This window comes from Strigops habroptila, chromosome 6 (assembly GCF_004027225.2).
Source record: "Strigops habroptila isolate Jane chromosome 6, bStrHab1.2.pri, whole genome shotgun sequence".
Taxonomy (NCBI): domain Eukaryota; kingdom Metazoa; phylum Chordata; class Aves; order Psittaciformes; family Psittacidae; genus Strigops; species Strigops habroptila.
This window is the reverse complement of record NC_044282.2, coordinates 6066319-6083468: the sequence shown is the minus strand read 5'-3', so window position 1 is coordinate 6083468 and position 17150 is coordinate 6066319. Positions and strand designations below refer to the sequence as shown.

General features: G+C 37.1%; 1 protein-coding gene across 1 annotated transcript in view; it reads left to right on the top strand.

Annotated features, from left to right (window-relative positions):
* The window catches only part of LAMA2 (laminin subunit alpha 2), a 369886-nt gene that overhangs the window by 288747 nt on the left and 63989 nt on the right, over window positions 1–17150 (top strand). The window contains 5 exon segments of the mRNA XM_030489189.1: window positions 1851–2013; window positions 6932–7142; window positions 8721–8837; window positions 10293–10456; window positions 13939–14077. Coding sequence (XP_030345049.1) covers window positions 1851–2013; window positions 6932–7142; window positions 8721–8837; window positions 10293–10456; window positions 13939–14077 — 794 coding nt within the window.

Sequence of the window (17150 nt, the reverse complement as noted above, 5' to 3'; positions counted from 1 at the left end):
TAGGCCCGTTCCTCGTCCCCCATTCCTACTTTATTACAGACTTCTGAAAATTATAGTACTTTAGATCTCTAGGAGTTCAGGCCTATATCTGTGACCCTGAGCTCCCTAGTACTTGTTGCCGGTAGGCAATAACTTTGGAATGAAATGCCATGAAAGGACCTATTTCTTTCCATTGACTGAAGGTAATAGTTGAGAATGGCAGTGTGCAGAAATACAGGATTGTAGGTCTGACGGAAGCCTCCCTAAATGTCAGGGAATCAAGGAATTCTTCAAACCAGAAAAACCCCTTATTACAAGTGAGAAGTTTGTAGTGATTTGTTGTAATGACTGTACTCTGACCATTTATCCATTTCTACTGAGCTGATTGCTGACTTTCTGGACTTCTGAGTACCCATAGCTAGTTCTCCTTCTTAACTATGGAATTTCCCCAGCTTTGCACTTCCTTGTGTTTGTCTGCGTCAGTGCATCCAAATCTTTTACTACCACTGAACTCTGAAAGTTTGCAGTATACTAAGACTAGAAAGTAAAGATTGTTATGAGAAGAGGAGGATGAAGGAGAAAGATGGAGAAAGATGAAGCTACGTATAAATTTTTTGAACTTCATAAAATAGCTGAGATAACATATCCATTTTCTCTTCTAAGGTAAATATTCAGGGAGATTAAATTACCGTTTATTTAGTCCAGATTAAAAAAATAATAATATAAGACTATTCCTGGCCTGAAGTAAATTAGCAATGATACATAGCATAATGCACAGAAGCGATCTGTGATCCATTTAAACAAAGTGTAGTATTTTTCCAGTTCTCATTTCCCCACACATAACCACTCTTGAGCAAAGATCCGAATCTCAATTCTCACCAGTAAATTGAAGACATCATTGGATTAGAATTTTCTTCATAATTTGCTGTAAACCTACACAATATGTAAATGAAATAGTAATTTATTTGAAGTTTGGAAGGCAGATTTTGATTTCTACAAGATTTAATTTCAAGTATTCAGAAGTACCTGTGTGACCAGAATCTGTGCTATTTTGGAGAAATCAGTTACTTGGGAGCCCTGTGCCTAAGGAAATGCAGCAGACCTTTTTAAAATTGAAGATGAAACTGATTGTTGTAAATGACCTAGTTGCTTCTGAAAGTATATATTCTAATATGTTGTGGTGTGCTGTGGCAGAAAGATTTTAGTCAGTCTTTGAATATGATATCATAGGTATGGCTTTGTCAGGAATAATTCAGCTATTCCAAATATGTAATACATTTATAGTGTACCATCATATATTCCAACCTTCATACCCTTATTTTCCATTTCTTGGCATCTATTTCTAGACACATGAGGGGTTTTAGACATCTGTGGGTGTCTTTCACTCCTCTTCTCTCTCTTCCTTTTTCCGAAATTTCCCGGTCATTTATTCTTCCCAGCGCTGTTAAGTCTGAGTGCTGAAAATGACATATTTTATAATTCTCCAGAAGTACTTTAAATCTAATTTTTATTGCTCATACTGCCTGCTCTGGTACTGCAAAGTACCAGATTATCTTCTGCTGTTATGCGGTGCAAATTCTTAATTTCAGAGGGAGGAGGAGGGGAGCAATATATTTCTTACACTGGATATAAAGATTTTTTCGTTTTAATTATTGTGCTTAAAAGTGAGCTATAATAAAAGGTTTGATGAAATGTAAAACATTTCCTCATTTGTTACTGATCATTGGATTAACCATCCTGTATATTTCACAGCAGGAATAACCAGTGCAAGTTGCATTCCACTTGCTGATAGTTGGTGGGCAGATGCTTAAAGCCTTCCTTGTTGTTTTTATTCACTAACTCCCTACATAAATATTTTTTCCCCCCTGCAGCTGCAAACGAAGACGCTATAAAACTGAACGAGACACTAAGAACCCAAGACAAGACCTTGGAGAAGAGTCTTCCAGAACTGCAGAGTGAGGCTGACAGAATGATCGCAGAGTTGAGAAGTAGAGGGCTGAATATGCAAGAAAGAATAGCTCAAGATGAGTTAAAGTGAGTAGAGACCTCAGTCTTCAACCTCCCGGTGATAATATCTGACTCTTGTAAATGTTATTTTTTCCAACCAAGTTTTCAATCTGGGGCTTACAGAAATAGAAATGAAAGCAGAGCCTAATACTTCATATCTGTTAAATGTAGCATTTGCATTTTTGGAAATGCTTCCTTATGTGGAAAGCAATCACTAGGAAATTACTTCTCTGCTGCACAGGTGCCAGCAACATTTCTAATCAAATATTAAGCAATTTGTCTCAGTTTATGTTTAGCTTCTGCTTCAGACCTGATGAATGGCTTTTGTACTAAAATGCTTGTCTAGAAGCAGGTTTTTTTCTGCAAAACTAATTGGTCTAATAAAAAAAAATTATCTGTCTGCGAAGTTTTTCTAGTAGCATAGACATTCAAAAGGATGTATTTTGCCATATAAAGAATAGTGTAGATCAGAATATTCCAACTCTGTGGCACAGTCAGAAGCTCAGGGTTTGGTTATTTAGTGATCTGTAAAAATAAAAACTATGTATCTATATATAATTATATTGGCAGCTCTTTATAAAGCATTTTTCAAGATGCTGAAAAATTACCTGATCCAGAAAAATACTTGGCTTGAAGTTAAAATTCTGTTAGTCTGTTACTTCTGTGTCAGTCAGACCAGGCATATTTCTAGAGCTAGGCTTCGCTTAGCATTTCGCCAAAGCAAACAACTAGCAGGTAAGCCAGCAGAGCAGCTACGTGGTCCACTGAAGTTGTGATGTCTCTGAAAACTGTCTGTGATAGAGGTATTCAGGCCTGAAAATGTCAGTTATCAGGTGCGCGCATACTGTAAGGAGACATAAATAGGATACAAAATTAGCTAAGAATTCCAAGCACTATAGAATCAGACTTGCCCTGCCTATCTTACACTTTATAAACTGGATCATTTTCTGAAAATTCTACTAGTACAGTATTTCTTCCCATCATTCTGAAGGTTCTGCTTTCTGTTCTCTTGAGAAAGGATATATTGCAAACTTATTTTTCAGCAATGTTTTATTGCTTTTTCTTCTGATTCCATTGAGCCTCTTCTGTGCCTTCTCTACTCGTACATATAATTAAACCAGGGAAAAGTAAGTAAGGAAAAATTCAGCCAAACCTGTGAAAGTGCTGCCTCCAATCATAGGGGAAACTGGGAGGAGGCCAATTTGTTCTTAGTCATCAAATGCTACAACCAACATGAAACTGTCAGACCAGCATGAAATGCAGAAGGGTTCTGCAAGAAAAAACCTTCTCCTCCCTCTTACACTTCTTCTCAAAATATGCAAAGTGAGTATTTTCATTTCCTGATAAAAGAATATATTTTATGCTAAGGAATATATGTACATGCTGATTTGAGACGCCATTTGGAGTACTGTGTGCAGTTCTGTTGTCCTCAACATAAGAAGGACATGGAGCTGTTGGAGCAAGTCCGGAGAAGGGCCACAAGGATGATCAGGGGGTTGGAGCACCTCCCATACGAAGACAGGCTGAGAGAGTTGGGGCTGTTCAGCCTGGAGAAGAGAAGGCTGCGTGGAGACCTCATAGCAGCCTTCCAGTATCTGAAGGGGGCCTACAAGGATGCTGGAGAGGGGCTATTCGTCAGGGACTGTAGTGATAGGACAAGGGGTAATGGCTTCAAACTTAAATAGGGGAGACTTAGGTTAAATATAAGGAAGGAATTCTTTACTTTGAGGGTGGTGAGGCACTGGAACAGGTTGCCCAAAGAAGTGGTAAATGCTCCCTCTCTGGCAGTGTTCAAGGCCAGGTTGGATGGGGCCTTGAGCAACCTGGTCTAGTGTGAGGCATCCCTGCCTATGGCAGGGGGCTTGTAACTAGATGATCTTAAGGTCCTTTCCAACCCTAACTAGTCTATGATTCTATGATTCATTCTATGATTTTATGATTTCATCAAAGTTGTATGGTTTATCTTAAGTATAAGATTACCTCTTTATAGGTAGTCATTGATATCCAAGAAATATTAGCAATGAACTCAATGGAAGGAAAATTAGTCACCGTGGCTTAGAGAGCAGGAAGGAAAGGGCCTTAGATAATGTTTTCTGAAAATCTTTTACAAAATACTGTGTATTAAAGAAAAATATCTTAAAACTGCTTAAATAATGTAGTAAGATAGTGAATAGGATCTGTTCTGCACAGAAAAAGGGTGAAAAAAATTAATCATTTTTAAAACTCTGCGAGTGGATGCATATGTGTGAATTACTGTGCTCACATGTGTTCTTACAGAATTATTTAGCAATACTTTTGAGTATCTCTGCAAGTCTCATGATCACTTTGAAGTAGTTAATCATGTCTAACTCTTTGTTGAGATGTCTTTTGGTGGTGATTGTATTCTGCTTTCAGAATTTTGTCCGAGAACAGAATGACCACAATTAGTGGATCCTTCTTACCTCTCCTATGTTTTAAACGAATTCTCAAAAGTTAAATTAAGAAGATAAATGAAGTAAAATCTTCTTGCTTTCATAGATGGCAAAACTTCTTCTACATGTGCAGCTTTTTCCATCATTTATTTTCTTTCAGACTTTTCAAATTAAGTCTGCAATCCGATTGCCTTAATGTACTGAAATGGCACATCAGTCAATAATTTCTCTCTAAAAAGAGCATGTTAAAAATACACCAGTTTCTGTCCTGAACCGCCCTGATTTTCATACTTAAGAAATAAATCTTTCAATATTTTATAACATTCCTACACATTTTCTCAGATGCCACTGAGTTGCTATCAAGAGATGCTGTGAGCCAGAATTCTATCTTTCTATTTAGTATGCCGAAGAGCTTTAATTTTGTGTGACTTTTTGTTCCATAAATTTGTCTGATGGCTTTTGAGCCACTGTGAACTTCTATCATCCAGTTTCCTGTATGAATGAATTGCATAACTCAGCCACACAGTTTTTTAAGATATACCTGCTGTGTTTTGACATTGCTTCCTGATATTTTCATTTCTGTATTTTCATTTTTGAAAGACATTGGATAGTTGATCACCTTATCCATTCCATTCCATTCATGCTATTACAGTCCTCATTTCTTCTCAAGACAGGACAATTTTAACATATTTATACTCTCATATATATACAGTTTATTTTTTAAGAATAACTTTTTCATCAGTTTCTAATCTTTCTTTCATTCCCTTGTACTCTTTTTGAGGATCCAGATCATATAGCATTCCAGGTGTTAGGCCAGACCTGTGATTGTTTCTTCTAACACTTCAAGAATTTTGTATAGTTTGTCCTTTTTCTAGGAAGGTACCCAGTGAAAGTAGCACAGCTGAAATGTACAAAATTTCAAGAAATGTGGTTCATTCCAGTCACATAGAAATTCTGGTACATAAAGCAACGGATTACATGGAGCAGATTTATTGCCTTGTACTTCATTAGACAGAGCAGAGGGAAAAATGTACAACAGGTCGATATGGAAATGCTATCTTTAGAGCACCCCTGAGGAGTTTTGAGGTAGACTGCTGGACAGGTAGGCAGTTTGGACTGTGCTATGAGGCAAGGTCATAAAAAGGAAACCCATCTTTCTACTGTTCCTTCAGTATTGCAGAACCATAAGGGTGTCAAAATTTGCCAGAATTACAGGACAGTAGCTGCTAATACAGAAAATAATGGAATAGGTACGGGAGAAGTTCTGAATGCCTTTCCACACTTCTTTTGTGACAGGATATCAATACTGGGGTTTATTTTTTTAAATATTTAAATATTTAAATATTTTTTTATGTATATTTTGTCCTCAGAAGTTGCAATATTTTTTCCATCAAAACCAAAGGCAGGGCAGGTGACTTAAAAAAACCCAACACATCTCAGAAAATCACAAAGCTAAGGTAACAATTTGGCTTTCCTTGGCTCCAGGTCAGATCCTTCATCTAAATTATGCCCAGTGGCAGCATACAATTTCCATTTATGCATTTTCTTTTTAGAAGGTTTTTAATGGAACTGACTATAGGCAGGCCAAACTGCAGTGTTTTTCAGAAAACACAGTCCTTGTTTTCCTCACAGCTTCTTCAGACACCTTGTCATAATGAGACCAGAAGAAAAACTTAATCTGTTCTAGGTGGAAGTATGACAGACTTCTTCTGTAGGTATCTTACAGATTCCTGTTTACTTAGGATTTTTCTTTAAAGCATCATTTTGGAAGTGCCTTTTTTTTTTCCCTCTTTCTCTTTTGTCCCTTTTTTTTTTTTTCTCCTTTTTTAAAACTGGGTGCACCAACTTTCTGGTGATCAAGAAATATTTCATCCCCTGGCAAAAGTAGGGACTTGTGAACTTCCTATTTTTCTGTTGCTAAAGTCTTATGAAAACTATCCCAGAATTTATTTTAGATAAACCAAATTCTTTGGCTACTGGAAGTCATAAATCCAAGGATTTGGGGGGTTGGTTTATTTCACAGGAAAGTATTTATGGTATTTATGATTTTTGGCTGTCCAAAGCAGTTTGTCTGCTGCAACACAACTTGAAATCAGGCATATCTACACATTCCCCTCAGTTAAAGGTAGAAAACCACTTTGTGTCATATGTCACATTAACGTGAATGAAGGAAATCTTTTTGACAAGTTGAAATGTTTTAGAAAACCTCATTTTAGTAGCCAGATCTCACAAATGGCAACTTACCAAGAAAAATTAAAAAACCAAAAAAACCCCCCAAAAAAGTAACAGTTTTCAAAGGAGACTTTTTGAATATGTTCTACTTCGTAAATAGGACCTTAGTGACACTTAAAAACCTCTTTAGGAAAACGCTTAAGAACAACTGTTGTTTCACTTTATTAAGCATGTGTTCTCTTGAATGTTACTTCAAGATTTAATTTAGAAGTCCATTTCATTTGCATGTTATTAAGAATATTCAGATTATTTGGTGTAGGGAATATGAACTCAGTGCTTTTGTGGGTGGTGATGTGTTGCAGGAATGCAGAAGATCTTTTGGACAAGGTGAAGAGCTTATTTGGTGAGCCCAGTGAAAAAAATGAGGTTCTCAAAAATGAGGTCCGGGACAAGCTAGCAAACTACCACACCAAAGTAGATGATGCTCGAGATCTGCTAAGAGAAGCTAGACGTAAAATTTGGGAGGCTGATCGTTTATCTGCGGTCAACAAAAAAAATATGACTGTGGTAGAGGTGAGTGCCAACAAGTTGTATCCATGATTACTTGGAGTCTGATCAAAGTTGGAAATTTTGCATTATTAAATCTTGAAACAAAAATATAAGTAAAACAAAAATATTATTAAAATGTAACTATATGTGATGTAATTAAAAGGAAATGTACTCCTCGGAATGAAGGAATGCCTTGACTTTTAAAAGTAGAATTACTCCACAGCTGTACTAAAATAATATCCTCTGCTTTTAAACACTGAGTGGAGGGTGCATTGGATTTATTATTCTGGGGAAAATTAAATTCATCTCAGTATAAATAGTCATGTAAAATTCAAATCCTGTCCTCAAGATTTAAATAGGAGTTCAGTTAAAATCTTTGCTGTCATATATTTGCTCGTAGAAAACTTCCATCTTCATCTTCCTCCACAACCCCTGGGAAGAAGACTGAAGGGGGGGGTATGTGGATATTACAGACTAATAAATCAAACTCTATGCTCTGTAGTTAGTAGCTGTTATAAATTATCTCCCTCATAGCAGAGGGGTCTGCTTGTGATTTAATTCAAATTGCAGAGACTTAAAGAGCATATTATACTGTACATTAACAAGCATTTAACCAAGACATAAAGAGCAAAGTCAACCTAATGAAGATAAATGTTTCAACTCTTTGTATCTCAATGAACTTTTGCCTCATGCACAGTGATGAGGTTAGAGTTCGGAGACCTCAGTTCTCAGCAGAGATTTGTGGGCTTGATTGAATTAACGAAATACAGTGCTGTAAAGAATTCAGGTGATCTCTGTTCTGTGCATTTTCTTCCCAAATGTGGATGGATAAATGTCAGAGAAATTACCTGCTTTCTCAGTTTTTAAAATATTCTCTACGTCACAAATATCAGAGTGCCTGCACGCATCCATTCCAGCAGTCCTGCCTACCTAGTTGTTTCAAGGGCTTTTTTGCTTTATTTTGACCCTGTTTTGACCAAAAAGCCATCAGAGCACTCTGAACGCTAAAATGCCATGGTCTCCTGTCAAACTAATCTGTGGTACTCAATGGATCTTGCACAGGAAATTGCCAGTTTCTTATTCAGAAATCCATTCTCACTACACAAAACATGCAGTATTTTCACTAATTAGAAAATCAAGAATCAGAAGTTTGCTCCAAACCATCATCTTTTATTTTTATATTCAGTAGTTAGTGAAACACCAGTGGAGATAAACAGGAAAGCAGCAAAAAATTTTGCCTTGATAGCCAGAGAAGGTAATTGTGAAAATGAGGAACTTGCACATCTCCATAAAGATTAGGATTTCTAACTTCTTTCTGATTCATTTAGCAGTAGTGCTACAGTCAGTTGCCTCTGTTAGAGAGCAACAAAAAAACTACCATGTTAGGAGGTGGATACAGAGCTGGGGACCAGAGGACAAAGGAAAAATACATTGTATGTGCTTTATTGTTGTCACTGTCTTTGCTCTGAAAGCTCAGAGAATGCCGGAAGTGGTATTGTGGCATGGTGACAAAATGCAGTCTTCTGTTGGGATGCTAGTATTTGAACTGACATCCCATTCTAGTAAATAACTCATCTTTCTGTTTGTGTGCATACACTGTAGAAGAAAAAGCAAGCTGTAGAAGATGGCAGACAAGACGTTGAAAAGAGCCTGCAGGAAGGGAACGATGTCCTTAATGAAGCCAACAAACTTGCAAATGAAATCAGCTTAGCTATAGAGGTGAGTGTTTTATCATCCTTATCTAAGAATTAGTACAGCAAAGCATCATTATGGAAGCAAAATAGGTTAATTAAAGTAACACCTGATTTTTCTTTTACTTTATCGATGTTAGAATATTTGATTTGGAAGAAATCATTTTTCCATTGCTGTATGACTGAAAAGCTAATCTGGTATGTAAAAACGATTAACTTTGAGGTTCAAGTGATTCATTGGGTTACATAAAGAGTTAGCTCATAATTTTTCATGGACTTTGCGTTCTTTTATAAATATGGTCTTCTGATCGTGGTTCTGACTTTATCTTTAGAATTGCAGTTACAGCAGACCTATTCACAAACTCACTGCAACTACTAGATGTAGATTTATCTGCACAAAAATGGTGTGTGCATATCAGAAGGAAACTTCAGAAATAATCTGTTGCCTGTGGCAACAATTTTAAGTCTAGATAGGTCAGGGAGAGAAGAGGATTGTGCTCATTTTTCGTAATCTGGAGATGGACTTTTTACAATGGCATGTAGTGACAAGAGAAGGGGGGATGGGTTGAAACTGAAAGAGGGTAGATTTAAATTAGATATTAGGAAAAAATTCTTCAACACGAGGGTGGTGAGGCACTGACACGGGTTGCCCAGAGTTGTGGTTGCCCAATCCCTGGAATTGTTCAAGGCCAGGATGGGTGGGGCTTTGAGCAACTTGGTCTAGTTGCAAGGAGGTTGGAGCTAGATGATCCTGAAGCTCCCTTCCAACCCAAATCGTTCTATGATTCTGTGATAACATTTTTGAAAATTGTACCTTAAAGGTTTTACTGATCAGTATCTTGGCTACAACAACAAAAACAAAAACAAAACAGAAAAAAAAAAGAAAATCTTGAAATGTCACTGCTTCTGGAAATACTTCCAGAACTTCTGGAAATACTTGCATTGAAGATTGTTATAATGAATGGAAAAATGCCTTGTGGAGAATTGTGAAAGGAAACACGTTGAGACAGCTTACTGGAACGGGAAAGGCAGGTCTTCCAAAAAGTATAGTTCTTACTAAGATACTAAGGAAAAATACGGTGATGTCACTCAAACTGTCCTGAAACATGAAAATTCTGTCATTGGTTAGTTATTATTGTGGAGCACAATGACAGTTTAGTATAAGTACGTATGCATCTACATTTAGGAAAAAAATCCGAATTAGAGTTTATAAGCTTTTCAACTGTGCAGTTCCTTAATTGTAAAATAAAATATGCTCAAGAGAGGCAAGTAGCTCTTGGAATATTGTTTTGTCTCCCCTCTGCTCTCCAGTCCAACCATTTCTTTATTCTTTACATATTAGTTCCCTGAAGTCTTACTGCGTGGGTAAGTTATGAGATAATACCTCAAAAGGAAAAAAAAATAAAATATATATGTGTATATATAAAGGGCTACAGAGTGCTTGCATTCAGCCGATTGAAGGCCTTTCTTTTGCCATTTGCAGTATGTAGAAGGCGTTGCAGATAAGATACAGTCAATGTCTGATCAGCTAAATGATAAAATAAACGATTTATCACAAGAAATTCAAGATAGAATGCTTCCAGAAAAGGTGTTGCAAGCTGAGAACCATGCAGCCCAGCTGAATGAATCATCTGCAATACTGGATGGGTAAGGCAGCTGTCCATCAGTAATGATAAAATCATGAAGCAAGTTTGTTAAATTGCTCAACAAAAACTGAAGGGTGTTCTTAGACTTTGACATCTGTCACTGGGACTATACAAATAACCAGTGTTCTATACAAGTATACAACTATCCAGTTGGTTAATTTGTGTATGTATCACTTGTAAACTGTTTCATATATCTTGTGATGCTTGTAGGCTGCATGAACTGCAAACAATGCCCTCAGATGCACCCATAACACAGTTTAACTTAACATATACTTACTGCTATGTTGATATGAAAGAAATTGAACTTCATCTTACAGAGCCCATTATACGTTTTCATAAACATTTGTTAAAAACGAGCAGTATTTTTATTCTTAAGATGACCATTTAGTAAGAGACCCTTATCATGGTGCTAATTTTTTTTACTGTCAGAAATCCCCCATAGTGGCAGACCGTAACCCCTCTAGTGACTTCAAACACTCTCCCAAAATGAATAGGTGTCATGAGCCAAAATGCTTAAACCTAAGTACAGAAACTTCAGTTTCTGTTTACCACTATCACATTCCTGAATACAAGTGAGAATTGCAATGCCCTTGGTTTATATGACCACAGAAATGGTCTTTATATGACTTTCAGGAATAATGATGCTTTTTAATTAATCATGAATATAGGTTCCTGGAAAGAATAGAAGAAAAGAAGGGTTTTGGTTTGTTTAGGGTTTGTTGGGGCTTGGGGGGGTGTCTTTTGTTTTATTGCGTTTTTTTCATGTAAGAAAGCAAGCCGTAAATAGTAAGTGTAATTTACAACAGTAATACTCAGAAATAGATCATGGATGTTCTGTCTTTTGGAATCTGTCCCTAGTATAGCTTAAGAGTTTTATTTTCTCAAAAGCATAACATGAATAAAAAAATTGAGATTTTTTTTTTTTATTTATTTTTTTTTTAACATCAATGATATGCTCCTTTTTTGCTGCTCGCATCTTTTAGATCTACCTGAAGGCTTCAGTATCCCAAAAACTTGTGGGCAGATGCTTAACACACTTTTTTTCTTGCCAGAATCTATAATTTTGAGGAAAAAGCACAGAATTATCTCTGATAAAGTGTCTGATACTTGCAAAATTACTGGCTTCATGTACAGCGTAGTCGTACTACTATAGCTATTCAGTCTACTTTATGTTTTGAGAAGTACGTAAAATAATGATAGCTGTGGTTTCCTGAGTAAAAAGGATTTGAAAGGCACTGTTTCTGTAAAACTGTAACTTTTGTAAATGGTATGTGCAGGGTCTGATTAGAACTTGTCAGTTTTCTGGTGCGCTTGTGGCCTAAAATAGGTGACTTGTGTCACATCCAACCACAGTCCTGAATTTGGATATAAATATCTAAATACGTGGAAAGTTGGCATGGAGGAACTAAGCAGCAGAGAAAATGTAGACAAAAAACAGTATTTTGCCTTCTTAACGAAATGTTGGCAATACATATTTTGAGGTAGAGGTTTTTAACTATGCTAAATAGATTTTTTTATGAGTGCATGCAATTGCTTCTTTCTTAATGCAAGTTGACAAGCTGGCCTTAAAGACCTTAGGATAGTGTTTAAAGTCACATTCACTGTGGTATAACAGTACTGTGTATACATCTATCTGATCTAGACGTCAGCCTGAATTTCTTAAGATACACAATAAAAAATGCAAAAGCAAGGTCGTTCTAAAAGCAAATTGTTCAAAATCAAAATTTCTAATGTGGTCAGATAGATGCATAACTTCAAAAGACAAAGAAATTCCAAGGTCTGATGTAATCCTCCATCAGGATAAAGCTGACTTCATGCACTGACATCAAACAGTCATACTTTACAGGAATATGCAGTCTCTATCTGTCGTAGGAATTCAAAAAGTAATCTATCTTCACAACTGGCACTTTCAGTTAATACTAAATTTGCTGAAAAATAAAATTTCTTCTTACATGAGAAATTGAGGGAGAGTTCTTTCTTTCCAACCACTTCCTAAGGCTTCAAATAGTATACTGGTTGATAGTGAGGACATTCTCTGAAGACTTACAACATGGAACAGTTCATGAATTTAACCTAGGAAAAATTATTTTTCCTGTATACAAGGAGGTATTAGTATAGGCTTCTCCCTTATGGTTAATCACCTGCTCATGAGTAAACATTACTGGCATTTGGCAAATTTAGTTTGGTTCCCTCCTAGCCAGAATGTATATAAACCATATTTGTAAGTAGCGCTTGAGCTACTAGTTAGATAGCTATTCTGGGCTGTGCATTTCTCAAACAGAGCATCACAAAAACTTGCTGTAGCCTAGTGAGCTCCATCTGAACTTGAGGAAGAAGCTATGCTTTTCCAGGAGTGTCGCAGAGGCAGTTCATTCATGCTGTTTCTGCAGTAGCCTAAAGGGAATCTCTCTACCTCTATTAACTACGTGTGGAGTCCAGGGAATATGCCTTCCAACCCCTTTGTCTTTCCTATTGTATTTTGTAGAAATCATTAAATACTCATTGAAGCAAGGATTAGAGCCCAGCTGTCCCAGTTCCTCAGAGAATAGATTAATTACCAGGTTAGAGAATTAATTTCTCTTTCTTCCACACAGACTGTCTCAATGACTAAATATTTTATACAAGCTGGAACGGGTCCAGCAGGAGTAATCCCTGCCTCCTTTATATTTGTATACACCTTGATGGCTAGAGCATTTCCAGAGAGGCAAAAATCTAAGTTCAAATCCATTCTTGTCCAATTCAAGTGGGAATTGTAGCCCATTTACCCATTAGTCAGGAAAAGCATCATAGGCATCAGGCATAATGTATACTGAGCTAGATGTCTTCAGGCTAATTCTGTAGGTACAGTACTCCTTTGTAGAAAATATTTGGATATATCATGCAGAGAAAATGCAAGAAAAGTGATTTCTCCAGCCTGCTGGCTAGAAATTCCCCTGGAAGGGGTTTAGCTGAGCTCCAGCCTGCGCACCAGGGAATATTAGTTTTTGTAATCTAATTATTATTTTTTAGAATTTATTGTTTCCTATAAATACAACATCCAATTCAATATAAAGCATTATTGTATATGTTCTTCATTTTGGTCAGCAAAATTAACATTTAGGATTTAGATAATGAGATCTCCTCCAAACCTGGCATTTCTGTGTTTGGCAGCCAGACCAAGAAATTAGGTGTTCAGAGAGTCTATTTTAAAGTGTGCCTGTGATGATCCCCCCATGCTCATCCACTGCAAAATTCATCGAGCTCATAGAACCTCTTTTAGCTAACATTGCTTTTTTATGTCTTTCTACACAGATAAAATATGAATTCCATTAAACGCATGATGCCAGAACTCCTGAAATCTCAAGAGAAGCATTTCTCTCTAAAGAAATGCTTTAGAAATAGCCTTAGAAATACAGACTGTTGGGTTTGAAAAAGTAGGATACTATGTTTTGTTGAGCTCTGACAGCAGGTTTAATGTTGTGTTTACTTTTCCCATCCCAACAGAATCCTTGCTGAAGCCAAAAACCTCTCTTTCAATGCCACACTCGCTTTCAATGCATATACTAACATCAAGGATTACATAGATGAAGCCGAAAAAGTTGCCAAGGAAGCGAAGACTCTTGCAAATGAAGCTATGCAAGTGGTAAGAAAAATAAATAAATTGTGGAAAAAGGCTTAGATTTTCTGTGGAACTGTTTTGCCATCTTATGAGTTTATATAGAGACTCCTGCCACCATAGATTCTTGTATTGAGATCAGAAAGCTATGCCCCTGCAAGAGCTACATGTACCTTCAGACTACATCCCCATTTGTTCCTAACTCCTGCTCCTTACTTTTCTTTCCTCTTTTGTTTACTATTCTTCCTCCCTCTGTCTTGCACATTTCAGTTCCTGTCTGTGTCTCAAGCCAACAGCTTTGAGTCAGGAGCGTAGGTCATTTGATACTCAGTAAAAGCTAGTTTATACTTAAGGAATGTTTTGCACACATTAAAGAACTCAATACCTTAATTAACTCTTCACCCTCAAGTTCCATGAAAATGCTCAGGGACACTGCTCATAGGATAAACTGTGTGCATTCTAGAAATGGAGAATTGTAGGAGAGGAGAGGGAAATCTTAGTCATAGGAACCATACAGCTTCTTTTGTGAACTCTGCTGGTTTTCAAAGAGAAATCTTATTCTCAGTATGAGGTACTGCATGCAAATTTTTGGAGGAAGCGGAGAGAACTTCTGCAAATAGGATTGTAAGGTAAAGACAGCCTGAACAGTAACGAGGAACTTGGCTCCTTAATGTGGATACTGTGAGCAGAAAACATTCTGAGCATAGCCAGAATTACTTTTTATGTCAAATATCAAAGGAATTAATGGCTAATTTGTAGAAGCTGGTCAGAGAGCAGCTGACATGCATTTCACAGGCACACAGACACACAAGGAAATGACAGTATAATATGAAATTGCCAGACTCTATATTTGATGCAGAAACAGATGAATAAAAGCACCTTGTAGTTACAGCACTTGTGCGTGAATAAACGTAGGTTGCAGAGAGCTGATTCAGTCAAATGGGTTATGAGAATAGCAAAAGCAATCACATGCTGTAAAGGTCTGTATTTAAGAGAGGGATAAAGTGATCTAGCCACTGCACAAAAAAAAATAATATTTTTAGGCTGTTTACATTGTCAACTTCTATTTCAAGAACACTAATTACTATATTTCTCTCTTGATGAAAAAATTTCACCTCACACATTAGTATGCTCTGTAAATACTTATTTGTTTCACTGGAACTCCTAATTACAGTGCAGAAGTAAATAAGGAGCTGTGGATTTTTTTTCTTCTCATTAGGATATAATACAGATAGTCATCTTTTGCTCCTTGGTGACTTGCAGTGAGTGAGGCAGGCAGCTGTTTCAGGGATTGAATAGTAAAAAAAGACACATAGAGCAGTCAAGAAACAAAGCAAGCAATTACAATATGGCTACAAAAGAGTATATATCAGATGGTGAGCTGGCTGATAATACCATGGAAAGTAGACAAATAATTTGAAAGGGATGGAGGTGAAAATGGATAGTATGATGGAAATAGAGGCAAGTGAAGAGCAAAGAAAGAGACTAAGATATTATTAAGGCGAGGTTTTAAGCATCTTCATTGCATGTTTTCATTAGCAGGAGCTTGGTTTTTGTTATAAACTGTATATGTGTAGCAGGAATCTAGTTGATGAAGAAAAAGGAGGGAGCTGCTGCTTTTTAAATGTAATTGGCATGTTAGAGAGTAGAAGCAATCAGTGGTTTGCCATCAAATTGTTGCAGAGCAAGGTAGATTTTTTTAATTTGGTAAATGATCATGTGACAATTTTGGGCCAGCTTTAAAAAAATGGCTTAATTGTGAAGTTCAGTCATCATTTCATTATTCTATTTTTTTGTTTTTATGCAAAGACTGTGGTATGTTTGCTTGTTGTAAGTGAAGAGCTTAACTGCTAACCAGGTAGACCAGGCTCCTCTTTCTGCAGGCCCCAAGGAATCTACATTTAGCTGAGCTTCAGCATGAGAGTGAGAGTGCAGCCTCACTCGGGGCTGGCTGGAGCATGGTGGTTCAAGCACTCTCCTAGAAGGCAACATTTGTGGATTTGAGCTCCCTCAGACTCAGAAGCCCCTAGGTGCTGTGTCCCTTCTTTTCTGAGAAAGTGCTTTTTGGGACCCAGTGTAGAAGACAGAGACCATGTGTTTTGCCTTCCTTTTGGAAGATAGAGCCATGTGTTTTTCTTTATGAGAGCAGTTTTGGGTGCCAGACTTCTGTAAGACAAGACTCGGATCTCCAGATGCTGGCAGATAATGGAGAGAAGTGCTGTAGCTCACATGCATCCCCGAGCCTAGCCGTTTGCATTGACCAGTTATAATGTTGGGGTAGGGGGAGTGAAGGTTTCCCAACAGCAGCAAGCTGGTGCATGAACTAGAGATGGTAGGGGCAGGACTGAGTTTTAGATTCCACCCTGCATGTCACTGGAGTGAATAATTTACAAGAATCTTAGTGATATATCGGGGGTGGGGGGGTTGATTTTTTAGTTTGTAATGGGAAAATTATTTTGTTTTCAAAGTAAGCTAATGTTGCTAAAAGCAAGAACAAAAAGATGCTTAAAATCCATTGTAATTACAGAAAGCCTGATAAATGACTGGAAAAAATGTATTAAAAATAAGACAGAAAAATTCCTCCTGAGCTTTTTATGATGGATTTGCTCTCCCCTTTAAAAGCAAAATAAATTTATCACAGATGAGAAATGTCTAGCATTCAAGCAGCTTCAACATCCCATTACCTAGTCAAGGCAGTAACTGACTGAAGAGAGGAGTCATGTTAACAGGTCCAGCTTTAAGTGCCTGATCCTTTACAATACATCTTGAAAAAATGTGATTATTCTTAGGCTTTTTAGAGGGGCTTATAGGCTAGTAACTGGAACCACGGGGGACATGTTAGGTGTTTAGAGTCCTAACTCCTTCTTCGCTTTTGAGTTTCTTTGTAGCGGTACCCCAACAGTTATGTTTGGTGTCTAGGTTTCCTTATGTGGTAATGGCATAAAGCTGCCTAGCGATCCTCCCTGTGAGGTTGTCCTGAGGTGCAAATCATTTGTCACGTTTTGGTTCAGAATGCTCATCCATCTTCAGGACTAGTAAAAATTAAAGTAGCCCTAACTCTTGCATAGGCGAAAACTTCTCAGAATATAAGTGTGTGTGG